The following is a 16,859-nucleotide window of genomic DNA, read 5'->3' as shown; positions in this document are numbered from 1 at the left end:
TAAGACTTTTATTTGGAATCATGAAACATCTTTGGAAAAAAAAAAGATGCCCTGTGTGTCTCTGTAAAATAATCATAGGATACAAGAGGCTGCTATGGATACGGTTTCTATAAAATGGTCACAAGTTTCAACAATTTCCTAATCCATGATTTTGACAACTGCGACTGAAACTTTAAAAAAATCTGACAACTGTTGATAGAATAAAATATTATGTAAATGGAGGTTTCCCCAAAAAATCCTGATGTTCAAGATTGTACTTATCTTATTATACTTATAATAAGTTCAAGATTGTACTTATTGTAGGACAACAATTGATAAGGCATTATTGTATCAATTATATAAGGTAAATACTGACTGCATTTCCAAGCTATCATATTCATAACTACGAAATGTATGATTTTAAAGGTTCTTAATGCGATAAAGATCTTAATCCAACTTTTCTTTTAAATAAATATTTTTATATTCTATTCTGCATGTGTCTTATTAATTCTAGCAATTATATACTACTACACTTTCACAATATCACGTACTTATATAAATGCAATGTCTGCATTCAAATATTTCGATTAGAGTTTTTGAAAGTTGGGAAAAGAAATAAATCCCTACTTAAATTCTTGCAGTCATTTAAATTTGCATTTGAATTCAGAGCAGTACCAGAAGTTAATTTAAATAATTCGTATAGGAAAAAAATTTTTATGTTCAAACTTAATTGTTATTAATTGTATAATATATTTCATTAATATAAATATTTTTAGTTGATATATGTATAGGAAGTCATTGTCTTCGTTCTGTAACTACTCGCTAACAGCTGACAGATAAGCAGACTATCCTATAACAAATTAAGACCGAAGACAGTTACACAGTTTTGATTCAATAAATTGATAAAAATCAATCACCGAATATACTGCAATTTTGAGTTATTTCGTTTACTAATAGCGAATATATCTAATAATTTAAATACATATCAAATAATAAAACTATGCATCAAATCCTTCCACCTGTCTCGCTTCATGTTTAATTTTGTTGCAAACACAAAAATGAGCAAGTACATATTGATGAATTTTGTCCAAAATTTGATACAGATCAACCATTGCTTGCAATGACCGTTGAGTGTAATCGTTGAGTACAATTACATCTTGTATTTTATTTGTCTAGCACTTTGCGCTTAGGGGTAAACGCTATCCAAGACATAATTTTAAAAGTGTATACATATATTTATTTAGTGTTCAGAAAGGTATGCTTCATATACATCACCAATTACAATACATTTGTTTATAAGCTTATAATAAGAAACAAAACGTATGAGAAACTAAAATAGTTTTCTTTTTGTGGAATTTGTTTTCAGGAGTATTAGTAGTATATATTAATTATGCTTCTCAGAGAAGTAGCAGTAGGTGATGCACTGAAGCGCAACTTTAGCAGTGTGTAGATGAAAACTGTAAAAAGTATACAAGTAGGAGTAAAACTTCTGCTGAAAGAGTGGTTTTATTGGTTTCAGCGTTTCTGTTAAGACATAAAAAAGGTCCCCAGCACAGCATAATATATTCTGCAAAATCATTGCAATTATTTAATTATATTTTAAATCAAAGACAGCGTTGAATATTCTTAAAACGTGATATAACATTCTTGTGATATTAAGAAGTGCTTTCTATTCTGATAATGTGTTCATTATCTTCTATGATTCTAGTTACTAACTGTAAATGACGTGAAAATCTGACATACTATTTTTTCCCCAAACGACAGAAGAAATCTACATTAACAAAATCTATTACTTTAGCTGATGCTGATTTGACAGCGTAATTAATCAATAGCTGAAAAGAAGAATGAAATTTGTTGCGGATCAGAAATTCTATTAGTTTGGTCAAATAATGTTACTCAAAAGTTATAAAACTTCGAAGAAAAGAAAAATCCCTGTGGCCATTTTGACCCTGGAAAACGGCTTCATTTTATTGACGAAGAACGATGTTGAGAAACGAATAAACACTGTCGGGTTAAATATAGTTTAACCTACTGTTTAGTGTTATTTCTTTTTAATTTTCTTAAAATTGCTTGTTATCGAGCTTTGGCGAGTAATTCTTTTAATCTACATTGTTGTTTTAATAAAATTCTTTTTATTCTATTCTGTATGTTTCTTATTTATTTTAGCTCTGACATGATTCAGATATTCTTTAAGCTTATCGTATATAAATTCAGATTTCAATTTCTTTTTTTCGAACATGAGTTTTAGCTAATAAAAAAATCAAACCCTTTTTTAAGTTTCCGCTCTAAAATATTTAATAATACAATTCTAGAAGGAAATCTAGATTTATACTGAATCTTTTAAGCATTAAATATAGTTCAGTTATTATCAGTGAATATGTCATTATATTCTTTATGTAATAGTTACTTTTAATGGTATTTATCACGTCAATAATTTTTATTTCTTTTCGTATGTAATAAGGGATTTTTCGATGATATTCGATTCAGTACCATGCATGAGTTTCGAATGAGCTGCGAATGTCCGTTTCTAATAATAGAATCCATAATGTTAGGCACTTCTAAAATTTCTGTGTCAAAGCTACATAACGTGTCTCATTTGTCTAGATGTTGCTTTTGTTTTTGCTTTCCTATAAAATATCAGCGATACATTAAACTCATAGTGAACCATTAATTTTTTTGACGCTTTAAAATACATAATCAAATTCATGCCATTTTTGAGTAGGTTTATACTCTGTAAACAATGAAATAGATCATCTCATTGATGGATTTGGTTTGAAATTTCATACACATCTTTTATGTATGAAACGCCAAATTAATCCATAAGTCTGTTTGATTTTTTTTTGATTTATCACGCTCACGTGAGCATGGTTGAACAGACAGTTATAATTCGTTTTGACTGGATATGCTTAACATTGTGATGGGTAAAACTTCGGTACAAATGTCTAACAGTAAATTTCACTCATCCAGCTCGGTTCTCTTTTAATTACTCCCTTTGAAAGTCAAACGTAAAGTTTGAACACGAAAAGGTTTGAAGAAGTATGAAGATGATAAAAATTTCGAAGAATAACTTTTTAATGATTAACCTGGAATGTTTGTTCTGATTAGGGGGAGGTGTGATATGAGAAATCGAATATTTCTGACCAGATATCACTTCACTTTGAAGTTTTGCTGTTTTTATTTCACTAGGAAATTAAACCTATAATATTTTCAAATCTGCAACTGAGTTAGAAAGCGCTGACGTATACGAAATTTGCTGCCTTTCTATTAGCAATAGTTTCAACATTCTTAAGTTATGAAACATTTTGAAATCATTGTCAAACATTTCGATCATATTAGTAATAATCTCATAAATAGAAATGATGTGATAGTTAAAAAATTATTTTGAAAAAGGTTTAATTCTTTTGTTAAATATAACCCAAATAAGGCTTTTTTATGTTATATTTTGTATTTGTTTTATCAAATATGTCGTATTTTGAACCAAAATTAGTTTTAAACACGGAGATGATAAAAATTCCGTAGCTTAAATATTTAATAATTAACCTGGAATTTTTTTTCTTATTAAGTGGAGGTGGAGGGAGGGAACGAGAAATCAAGTTTTTGGAACCTGATATATCTTTACACTGGTGTACAGTTGTTTTTGCTTTCTTTGCGAATATTAAGCTGTATTATTTTATAAATTCTAGCTCAGTTGTAACGTGCTGATATAAGTGAATTTTGATGGGATTCTATTATGAATAGTTTCGCCATTTCTAATTTTCAAACATTTCGATTATTTTAGTAATCATCCCTTAATTAATAATGACGTGACAATTTTTACATTTTTTCAGCAAATAGGTTTCATTCTTTTGGAAAATATAAAAAATTGCTCATGTAATTATTATTATTTAGCTATTAAAACACTAATTAATCGTCTAGAATTTTGATGTTCGCTTTGATTGTCTTCATTTTAAATACGATTTCGAATAGGCGATTATTGCAAAGGGATTGTGTTTTATGAAACTAATTACAATATAATGAAACATCCCAAGCACTAGACCCATCATTTGTTTCTACAAAAAAATAAGCGAAACCATTCATTTCTAATACAAAAAACAGTTAAATGAAAGGTATTTCATGATATTTGATACAATAAATCTGATTTTCAAAACTTATGAATTCTAAATTTTTATACAATCTCCTTATTTTAGCAAATTGAATCAATATAATGTTTTTCATCTTAAACTGCAGCAAAAAAATATTCATCTTTCAAAACACCGCAGCGATATAATCATAATACTTAGAATTTCATTATTTTTAAGATATAAGCGATAGCCCGACAAGAGAACTGGGTATTGAAATATGGTTCTTCCTCAAGGCAGAATATCGAATATTCTAAAATTGTTATATTTAAAGCTTCTATAACTCGCACTGTATAGATATTTGGGCCATCTTTACGAATACTTTAATTAAGCCTAAAACAAAGAATATAATTCTTTACTTCTTACAGAACACTTTTCTGACTGAATATGTAATTCTATCTATCTAACTGTATAGATATTAAGTGCTAGAATCCTACAAAATGGACAACCAGTACATAACAAACGATGTTCTAAACTAATTTGATGCAAAGACTTAAAATAAAATAAGGTCTGTTATCGAAAGGTGTGTGAAAACCATAGACACAGTGAAAATTACCATTAACCCGACCTTCGCAAAGATTATACCGAGAGACACCATGAAATCATGATTCAAAACAAATTTTTTCTATTATTATGCTTCGGAAATTGCATACAATAATTGCTCAAAGAACTTCTACGGTTACAAGAAGAAATGTTCTCAGTTAACTGATATTATTATATGAAACGTAAACTTTCACAAAGAAGGTCTGATTAATAGCGAATTGGAATAACAGAATTTGCTCCATTATATTCCGCAGCTTTTACATTCCAGATTAATAAGAGGTCAAAACACGAATTCTACAAGTTTGAAAAAGTTAGGAGTCGTTACAAGTAAGGGTTTTTTAAATAAGTAAATATTCGAACCTCTTTTTAATCTTAAAAATCAAAAGCTGTGTTTTTAATAATTATTAAAAAAGACGAATGGAGAATTATACTATTTAGAATTTAAAGAATACTGATTAAAATATTTTTAGAAGGAATGCGGTAAAAAAAAATGAATTGAGCGATAAAACTATCTTAGAATATTTGGGATTATCATCATTGAATTCAATTGAATGTCTGATTTTTTATATTTAGGCAAAGAACAATTTCTAATGACTGGATAGACCGAAGTTTTTCAAATCACGAGATATAGATATTTCAATCTGAAGAATATAATGCAATATATAAAAATGACATAACAAAGCATTCGGTTTTTCACTGAGATGAAAAATTTACGATTCGGAAACATTTGACGAAATATTTTCATTGGAAAGTACGAGTATTTAGGTATCATCTGGTCATATCAGGAAAAATTTACGTATTGCATGTGTGTGGAGTAGAATTAAATATGGAGAAAGAACTAAAGAAACATTCGCCGGTACCTCTGAAAGAAGGAAAATTTCAGTGTGAATTATGTGGATTAAACTGCAGTAATGCAAAAGCTTTAAATAGGCATTTATCTTGTCATTCATATTTAAAACCACACGTATGCGAAACTTGTGGAAAAGCGTTCAAACGAAGAAGTCATTTAAAAATGCATACAAGCGTTCATATGAAAGAAACGCCTTATGTATGTGAAGTCTGTAGTAAAGCGTTCAAGAGCAGAAATACATTAACGCAACACTACCGTATCCATACAAAAGAGAAACCTTATGTCTGTGCAGTCTGTAATCAAGAATTCGCTAGTATGTCTAATTTAAAGGTGCATTTACGCATTCATACAAAAGAACAACCTTACGTTTGTGAATACTGCGTCAAACAGTTTTCGCAAAGAAATTCATTAAAATTCCATTTAAGTATCCACACAAGAGAAAAACCGTATGTTTGTGAAGTTTGTCGTAAAGCGTTCACCCAAAGAGGCGCTTTAGCGAAACATTTACGTGTTCATTCGAAGGAAAAGCCTTATGTCTGTGAAGTCTGCGAAAAGCCTTTCTCACAATTATCTAACTTAAGAACACATTTGCGCATTCATACGAAAGAACAACCTTATGTTTGTGAAGTTTGTAGTAAAGCGTTCACCCAAAGAGTCACTTTAGCGAAACATTTACGTGTTCATTCGAAGGAAAAGCCTTATGTCTGTGAAGTCTGTAAAAAGCTTTTCTCACATTTATCTAACTTAAGAACACATTTGCGCATTCATACGAAAGAACAACCTTATGTTTGTGAAGTTTGTAGTAAAGCATTCACCGAAAGAGGCAATTTAGCGAAACATTTACGTGTTCATTCGAAAGAAAAGCCTTATGTCTGTGAAGTCTGTAAAAAGCTTTTCTCACATTTATCTAACTTAAGAACACATTTGCGCATTCATACGAAAGAACAACCTTATGTTTGTGAAGTTTGTAGTAAAGCATTCACCGAAAGAGGCAATTTAGCGAAACATTTACGTGTTCATTCGAAGGAAAAGCCTTATGTCTGTGAAGTCTGTGAAAAGCCTTTCTCACAATTATCTAACTTAAGAACACATTTGCGCATTCATACGAAAGAACAACCTTATGTTTGTGAAGTTTGTAGTAAAGCGTTCACCCAAAGAGGCACTTTAACGAAACATTTACGTGTTCATTTGAAGGAAAAGCCTTATGTCTGTGAAGTCTGTGAAAAGCCTTTCTCACAATTATCTAACTTAAGAACACATTTGCGCATTCATACGAAAGAACAACCTTATGTTTGTGAAGTCTGTGGTAATAAATTCATCGATAAATCTAATTTCAGAAGACATTTAGGTACGCATAAAAAAAGAAAAGTTTTATGTCTGTGAAGTTTGTGAAAAAGCATTCATGAAAAAGAAACAATTTAAGTAGACATTCACGCACTCATGCAGAAAAAGAAATTTAGCCTGTGAAGCTTTATTGCATGAATTTTATTTCAATACATCAGTTATTTTAAAACATTATTTAATTTATCATTAACCGGAATTCATTATATTTTAGCAACCCGCAAAGTGATATCTTTTAAAAAAGAAAATGGGAAAATGATGAATAATTGTGATTTTTAAGCTCAAATTAAACATGATCAAGGAGAACTGGACATTATAAAGCACAGGCTGCGTCAGTTTCAAATCAGAGGATACAAATTGTGAGTCGAAAGTCCAGTGCAGAACAGGTAATGTTTTACCATTCAGATTGCAATTATTGTTATTTATGTGATAAAGTTATTTAAGCTATTTAGATTCATTTCCAAATGATGAATACTAACATTAATTAATTTTAAATAATATATGAATTATGAAAATATGTTTCTTAGACTGTGTGGGCATCAATTTATTGATTTAGTTTAATTATTTGACGTTTAATTAATTTCTAATATTTATATATTCGGTTATTTGTTCGAGATATCTTGTACTAAATGAGTATGTTCAAATTTGTAATTGGAAATTAGATGCTGCATAACAATAATAGTTTGATGCTTTATATTGAGGGCAATTTTACTCAAAATCGTACAGCCTAGTAAATATTTAATGCAATTAGTTATTAATTTGATGAAAATTTTTTCAGCATAGATGTATTAATTATTATTGAACACAATTTAGCATTTTTTTAACTTAGCCTTTTAAAATAATTTTTGATTGATTTTTTCTATGTTCTTTACACTTAATTTTATGGATTTAGACAAGAGGCTCGAACATGAGTTCTTATCACATGGTGGTTGAGAGAAACTCTTGAATCTGTAGGGTATTTCCAGATTTTGCAAAATTATTATGCGCGCTTAAAATTGTTATCAATCCTTTCTGGTTAATGTTGATTTCTTTCGTAAAAGACTTTAATTTAGAATCATGAAACCTCTTTAGAAAAGAAGATGCTGCGTGTATCTGGAAAATAAGCATAGGATGCATGAGATTGCTATGGATTCTCTTTCTAAAAACTCCCCCGAAAATTTTATAAGATTAGGTACCCAAAATTTTGACAATTGACTGAAATTTAAAAAAAAAGCAACTCATTTCTATTTCTCAATTAATATTGATACATATATGATAGCCATTATTTATTGGTATGAACAAAACATTTATAATCCATTCTGATCATTTTATTTCGAACGCTAATATCAATAACTTTTTTCTTACATATTTACGAAAATTGAATCACACAAACACATTCTTAGATAAAAAAGTTTCAATTGATGTCACAAATACAAATTAGAATTTAAGATGATGTTAAGGCTGCCGATTTAATGCAATTGCTCTAAAAATTTTTTTTTGCTTGTATTCTTGTACACTCAGACAATTTCATGATTCATATCTCAGTTTTTCGAGGAAATGATGTAAAAGTTCTAAAATTTGGGAGATTGCTAAAAGGTTGGTGGTTGCAAGATTTAACTGTGACAATTGCAATAATCATAGATTTTTTTACAATTTTAGAAAATTAATGATAAATTATTTTATCACATCAATACTGCATTATGGCACTTCTTAATGCGAGTTTAGTTGATTAGCCAGCATGTTTCTTCATTACATAAGACCGTGCACCTCTCTTTTTCAAAGCATTGCTATCGTCTACTCTCTATCATATTTAGAGATATTTCTGAAGAAGATTAATCATTTGCAATCAAATATAATAATTAGCGTTTAAAAATTGCTGTAATGCTGAAGTGATTCCTCATCTGAAGTGATTTTGTAGGCATTTTTCCCATAAGAGGATAATCATATAAAATTATATGCATGTAATGTGATAAATATTATACTCTTTATCATGTCAACCAAAAATTATTCTTAAATAACAAGAACATGGAATAACACAAGAAAAATCCAAATAGAAGACTATATGTAGATTTGCTTTCATATTTATTTTCGTTAATAATTGTACCAGAGAAATAATTGATAAAATATCAATATTGAGAATTTCGAGGATTTTATTTTTAATTAAGTTCTGTAATTGAGTATTTTTAATGTGGTGTTTTCCTATGTAAAAGTCCATTGTGTTTTTGTAATATTTTTTATTCATTTTAAGTTTCTCTATTTCCATTAGAAACTCCACTGGATGAAATTGCAGAAGTCAGTCTTTCTCGGATGCCGCAATCCTCATGGATGGTAATAGTATATTATATCTGGATAACTTCTTGGAATAAATGCTGTGTAAAGATAATAATTACATTCGAAATCTGCTTTGACAACGTATATCCCATTCAACTACTGACTTATATATAGGCTGAAATCATCTCATATATACAATCTTCATCATCGGGATTTTAAGGAAACCTTCGATTTTTTCACATTTACCTCCATCAACTGTTTTAAGATAGGGTAAATATTGATTGCATTTCAATGCCATAACATTCATTACTACGTTATACATGATTGTAAAGCTCTTCTTATTGTGATAATGATCTTAATCCAAATTTTGTTTTAAATAAATGTTTTTATAATCTATCCTGCGTGTGTCTTATACATTCTAGCAGTGATATATTGCTATATTTTCACAATATTAAGTATGTATACGAATGCAATGTCTGCGTTCAAATATTCCAATGAAAGTTTTTGCTAAGCTTAGAAAAGAATTAAATCCTTGCTTAAATTTTTTCAAGTTAGAGTAGAACAAGAGGTAAATTTAAGTAATTCTCATACCAAATTTTTTTTAATGTTTAAACTTAATTTGTATTAAGTTTATTAGTAAATATATTTCAAAGTTTTTAAAAATATTTGTATATAGCTAATAAAAATCCGACAAGAATATTTTTGTTGATTTCAGTACGCATGAATCCATTCATTTTTCCATGATATGCGAGGTCAAAGCATCTTGCATAAATTTTGAAAAAGACATTATGCGTTTTTCGTATCATAAATTTTGCATCCATTGGCTGAATGGTTCAAAAATTTGATACTGAAGCAGGGTTCAAATGGTTGTCTCATCTGAACAACTGTTTGCCATTGTCCCATTGCAGTTACACGAACTTACTGAAGTAGGCTTGACCTTCCATTACAGACAATATTTGGCCCCGTGTGAACCCTGCTAAATAATTTCAAGCAGACAGATTAGCAGACTATTCTATAATAAATAAAGTCGAAAGGCAGTTACACAGATTTAATTCAATAAAATAATAAAGTTCAATCTCCGAGCATAAGGATTCGAGATCAACAGAATGTGTACTTGTCAATCGATTATTTACGAAAATTAATACATATATAATAATAAAACAATGCAGTAAATTCATCCACATGTCTCGTTTAATTTTTTTTGTTGCAATCACTGAATGGAATAGATACATATTTCTGCTTAAATGATTTTCTCCAAAATTTAATACAATTCGACTCAGATTATTGCGCACTAGATTTCTTCTATTTTGCACTTTGCGTTTTGGGATAAGCGCTTTTCAAGGCATGATTTTAAATAAATATTTATTTAGTGTTCAGGGATCTCTGATCTGAAAATATCAATTACAGTATATTCTGTTTATAAGCTTATAATAAGAAACTAAATTTTTTTGTGTGGAATTTATTTTCAGGAGTAGCAGTAGATGATGCACAGAGGAGTAACATTAGCAGCGTAGATGACAATTATTTAAAATATGCAAGTAAGGTTATCACCTCTGCTGAAACAATATTGGCTTCAGCGTTTCTGTTAAGACCTGAAAAAGAGTTCTGAGAAAGAAAATATGTTTTATAGAATCGTGGAGGTTATTTAACTATGTTTTAAACAATAGCGAACTTTAAATATTTTTACGATATGATATTGCATCCCTGTGATAAAAACGGTCTTTCAGTCTGTTTTGTAAAACTATTTCGTATTCCTCTTAATATTTAATAGTATATATTTCGGAATTATAGCATCTAAAAAAGAATTTCAAAATTGTTGCAATTTCGTCGGGAAAACACGAAGAGAGCCGAAAGCATATAATAACGAAAAAGAAACAAAACAATGGTAGATAATCTAGATCACCTTTATTGATTTGTATAAAATATTCTTCGTGTAACTCTTAAAAGCTTTTCTGTAATTTAAACCAACCATGCAAACAAGCAATTTTGAATTGCAATAAAATAGTCCGGCCAGAAACGACTCGATACGGACATCCATCTAGAAAAAAATCCGAACGAAAAAGTATTTAATAGCGCTGAAATCAAGGTCAAAGACTGATGAAGAATTCCGGAAATGGCCCATCCTTTCACATCCCACAACTTCACGAGGTAGAATCATCGAAAAGTAGTAGTTTCGAGAAAATGAAACAAACATTGGGCGAAACATTATACAGTTTTCATGTCAAGCAGTCGCATCACCGCTGCTGAAAGATTGACGTTTTTGGCTTCAGCATTTCTGTTAAGACCGGAATAAGTCCTCGGAGCAGCATAATATATTCTATACAACCATGGCAGCCATTTCATGGTATTTGAAATCGAAGTGAAAGTTGAATATTCTTAAAACATGTAATTATTCTCTTGTAATATAAAGGGGTTCGATGCATACTGATAAAGTGCTCCACATCATAGATGATTCTAGATAGAAACTGTGTAGTACGCAAAAATCTTGCATACTATTATTTTTCGAAATAAAAGACGAAATCTATTGTTTGAGCTTATGCTGATTTGACAGCATAATTAATCAACAGCCGAAAAGGGCAATTAAATTCTATATGGAACAGAAATCCGATTCGTTTGGTCGAATATTGCGATTCAAAAGCGGTAGAACGGAGCTGGCCGCAGACATGTGGTGGTAAGTTCTCGGCTACGGAACCGGATTCGAAGCCCCATTCCACCGATGAACCGTCGTGTAAGCGGTTCTGGTGCACGCTAAATTCATCTTGGGCAAATATCCTCCCGCTGGTGTGGTGAGGAAGTTTGGAGAGAGATGGGGTCCAGACTCAGGTGCCGTCCTCTTCATCTGACTGGGTTCAAAATTTACGAGGTCCTTCCCAAAATAGCCCTAGTGTTGCCTTAAAATGGGACGTTATTACAATTAAACTAAACTACAGAAGTGAGCAGAAAAAAATCTTTGTTAGCATTTTCCGCCTGTTGTGCAAAGATGTTTTCTTGTTGAAAAGCGAATAAACATTGTCGAGATAAATATAATGTAACCTAATGTTTTGTATTATTTTTTTATTTGCCATTTTTGTCTCCGAATTTGTGTGAAAGAACTTTCGGGTGTTGAAAATCCTTGGGAAATAAAAAAAGACCCAGACAGAAAAAATAAATTCTTTAAAAATTTATTTCACTGAAAGTCTAGGGTAAACTATAATATGCTATAAAACATTTTCGTCTGCATGGTGTTTGCATCTAAAAATTCCACAATTTAGCAGTTGATTTAAAATGAGCCAAATGCTTATTACTTGTTCGAATTTTAAGAAATATTTAACAGAGCAGGCACATTTATTTGAGGTTTTAGTTGATCTGCTGTTGTAGAAAAGAATATAACGAATGCTTTCTTATTTTGTCGTATTCCTTCTTATCCAGCCTTGGCACATAATTGTTTTAATCTATTTTGTTGTTAAAATAAAACAGCTTTTTTATTCTATTCTGCATCCTTCTTATTTATTTTAGAATTCATATAATTCTGATATGACTTGAGAGCATCACGTATGAATGCTATCGCCTGTTTCGAATTTTCCGGATTTTTTTTTTTTTTTTGTTTACTTATTAAAAATTAATCCTCGTTTATGTTTCAGCGCAAAAATATAAAGTAATATGCTTCCGAAAGGAAACTAGACATATATCTCATTTTTTTAAAAAAAATTATATTTAGTAAACTGTGATTTTTAATAACTATTAATTCATTTCAATTTAATTTCTTATTTAATATTTGTATAAAATGGTTTTTATGATAAAAAAATATTCTTGCATTTTTTCCATGATTTTCAAGTCCAAAGAATATGGTTTGATTTTCGAGTAATTCGCTAATATCTCTTTTTAATAATTAATTCAAAATGGAAGGTGTTTCTAAAATTTCGGCGTCAAGACCAGCATGTCTCATCGGTATAGCCTGTTGTTTGTGTTTGTTAGTTAATATAAATTAACACTATTCCCAACGGTAAATTAAGTCCAAAAACAAGACATTGATACTTTGATAGCTGAATTTCAAAAGTATCATCATTATATCTAAACTTCTCGTGATTTTTCATCAGTCTTTTCGCGAATATATAACTCAAACAATATTTATCACATTGATGGATTTGGGCCACATTTGTGACATAGCTTCTAGTCAGATTAAATGTATAAGACTGTTTGATTTTTTATTACCTTTGCGGGAGCATGGAGGGACAGACAGTTATAGTTCATTTCTACTGGCTATATCCCAATATTGTGCTGGTGAAATATTTTGCTTCGAAAGTCTAATGCTAAATTTCATATGTCTAGCTTGGTTCCTTTTGAATTATCACTTTGAAAGTTAAACTTATATTTGGAATAAATATATATTTAAAGCAAAGAGATAATAAAAATTCCAAAACCTAAACTTTTAAAAAATTTACATGGAAATTTTATTTCGATAAAAGGTTAGGGGGTAGAGAACTCTAGTATTTCAGACCAGATATCATTTTACCTTGAAGTACCTTATCAGATCTTTGCAAAATTAAGCTGAATTATTTTCCAAATCCCAACTCAGTTGTAATGTGCCGACAAAAATGAATTTTGAGGCGATTCTACTACCAATAGTTTCACTATTTTTAATTTCAAACCTTTAAATTATATAATAACCATCACTTAATTAGTAATGATGTGATAATTTTAAAATTATTTTGAATAATAAGTTTAATTCTTTGGGTAAATAGAAAAAAAATTTAATGTAATTATCAACAATTAGTTCTTAAATCGTTAATTATTCTAGAATTTTGACTGTCGCTTTCATCATCCACATTTTAAATACAATTTCAAAGCAGCGATCATTGCAATGGGATTTTGTTTTATAATGTTAATTACAACATAATGAAACATCACAGGCTTTGGCTTCCACTTTCATTTCTACAAAAATATTCGAAGAAACTAATTTCTAGTAAGAAAAAATAGTATAATTAAAATTTATTTTGCATTGCTTGATACAATAAATCTAATGCTGAAAACATATGAATTCTAAATTTATATACAACCTTCCATTTTAACAAATTCAAGCAGTATAATATTTTTCACTTTAAACAACAACAGAATAATGATCAACGTTCAAACATCCTCACTTACGGAATCACAAAGATTAGGATTTCATCACTTTTAGGGAATAAGCAATAGCCCCTAAGAAGAACTGTGCATTGAAAGATGGATCTTCCTCAGGGCAGCTATTGTATAGCCTGATCTTCCTTTAGGCAGGAGATCGAATAGTCTAAAATTCTTATTGTTAAAACTTCTAATCTCGATTCGTCGCAGCTCTGGTAATACATAGAAGAATGTGTTTATATATAAATATGATAAATAGGGCCAGATACTATATAGAGATTTAGACCATATTTAGAAATACTTTAATTAGGTTAAAAAACAAAAAGTATATTTCTTTACTAATTTGATGCAAAAGCGGAAAAGAAAATAAGGTCTGTGATCGAGGCATATATGAAAACTATAGAGACAGTGCAAACTTGTACTCATATTAATGCAACCTTCGCAAAGATTATACACAAAGACACAATAAAATCATTATTTAAAACAATTTTTTTCTCTTACTATGCTTCGGGACTTCATACAAAAATACCTGAGACAACTTCTGCGGTTATAAGAAGGGAATTTCTCATTTAACCGATATTATTATATGACACCGAAATTTTAAAAAACAACCTCTGATTAATAGCGGATTCGAATAACGGAATTTATCCCTTTATAGCCTGCACTGTTTACCTTTAAGATTAACAACAAGACATCTTTTTTACAACTTTTAGAAGGTTACGAGTCATTACAAGTAAGGTTTTTTGTTTAATAAGCAATTGTTTGAGCCTTTTGTATATCATCAAAATCCAAAGCTGTGTTTTTAATAATCATTAAAGAAGAAATATGAAGAACTGAAATATTCAACATTTAGAGAATGCTGATAGAAATCTTTTTAGAAGGAATGCGGTAAAAAAAATAATTGAGAGATAGAACTATCTTTTGAATATTTGGGATTATCGTCATTGAATACAATTTAATGTCTAAATTTTTATATTTAGTCGAAGAACAAAATCTAAAGAATGGTTATGAAATCCCGAGATATAGATATTTCATTCTGAAGGATGAAATTTATTATATTAAAAAGAAAAGTATTAATGTATTTAGTTTTTCACTGAGATGCAAAATTTCAGCTACGAAAAAATTTGACGAAATATTTACAAAGAAAAGTACAAGGAATAAGCAATCATCTATTCTTTTCAGAGAAAACTGCGCTATATATGTGAAGTAGAATTAAATATGGAAGAAGAACAAAAGAAACATTCACCGGTTCTTCAGAGAGAAGGAACATTTCAGTGCGAAATATGTGGATTAAACTGTAGTAATAGAACAGCGTTTAATAGTCATTTATCTTGTCATTCGAACTTGAAACCACATGTATGTGAAACCTGTGGTAAAGCATTCAAAAGAAGAAGTAATTTAAAGGTGCACACACGCATTCATACAAAAGAAAAACCTTATGTATGTGAAGTCTGTAATAAAACATTCAATACAAGAACTATATTAAGACACCATTTGAGTATTCATACAAAAGATAAACCTTATGTCTGCGATATTTGTAATAAAGCATGTGCTCGTATATCTAGTTTAAAGGAGCATTTACGCATTCATACAAAAGAACAACCTTATGTTTGTGAATTCTGTAGCAAAAAATTTTCACATGGAAGTTGTTTAAAAAAACATTTACGCATCCATACAAGAGAAAAAAGTTATATCTGTAAAGTCTGTAATATGCCTTTTTCTCAATTATCTAATTTAAGAACACATTTTCGCATTCATGAAGAAGAAAAACCATATATTTGTGAAGTCTGTGGCAATAAATTCAGTGATAAAGCTAATTTCGGGAGACATTTACGTATGCATACAAAAGAAAAGCCTTATGTCTGCAAAGTTTGTGGAAAAGCTTTCAGGAGAAGAATCAGTTTAACAAAACATTTACGTGCCCATGCAAGAGAAGAAATTTAACATGTGTATTTTGAGCGAAGTTATATTTCTTAAATGTTATTTTTGAAACAATTTCTTTCTAATGTATACGAAAATTTACTATTAATGCGGACTATGGATATGCTTTTTGTGAAACATGTAACTTATCAATAATTTTAAGAATTTGCTGATAATTTCAAATTTTTGAAATCTGAGTTTGAATATAAGTTATAAGCTCATTATAGAAATAGCTCATTATGTGGAGGAACATACTGAAGGAATCTTTGGATAAACCAATAAAACCTGGTTAAATTCCAGTGCTTTCTATAACCAACATGAATAAATTCGATATTACACATGTATTTTTGTTTATCGAGAGTGGATAAATTTCATACTTCGTATAACAAACAATGCACTAATCTTCATGTTCTTATTTTATATGGAAAAATATATTTAGTTTATCTTTCACCGGAATTCATTTTACCGTAACATACTAAAATGTGACTGCTTTGAAACCCGAAAATGGGAAAATAATGAATAGCAGGATTCTTAAGCACAAAGTAATCAGTGAGAATGGTGATTTTAAATTGAGAGCCAATGACAACTGTGAATTTTAAAGCACATGCTGTGTTAGTTTCGAATTAGACGATGGAAATGAACGAAGTGAGTGAATTGTCCAGTGCAAAACAGGTAAAGTTTTCCCATTCAGATTACGCTGATAGTTAATTATATACTGTTGTTATTTAAGCTATTTAGATTTCTTTTTAAAGTCATCTGTC

General features: G+C 29.7%; 1 protein-coding gene across 1 annotated transcript; it reads left to right on the top strand.

The window, feature by feature from the left end:
• Nucleotides 1-5,466: 5,466 nt before the first annotated feature.
• Nucleotides 5,467-10,690, top strand: LOC129972334 (zinc finger protein 271-like). The gene is made up of 2 exons (XM_056086438.1): nucleotides 5,467-6,796; nucleotides 10,551-10,690. The coding sequence occupies exons 1-2, from the start codon at nucleotides 5,467-5,469 to the stop codon at nucleotides 10,688-10,690; spliced, it is 1,470 nt and encodes a 489-aa protein (XP_055942413.1).
• The last annotated feature ends 6,169 nt before the right edge of the window (nucleotides 10,691-16,859 follow it).

The sequence above is a fragment of the Argiope bruennichi genome, chromosome 1, assembly GCF_947563725.1.
Source record: "Argiope bruennichi chromosome 1, qqArgBrue1.1, whole genome shotgun sequence".
Taxonomy (NCBI): Eukaryota; Metazoa; Arthropoda; class Arachnida; order Araneae; family Araneidae; genus Argiope; species Argiope bruennichi.
This window is presented reverse-complemented; position numbering and strand designations above follow the sequence as displayed.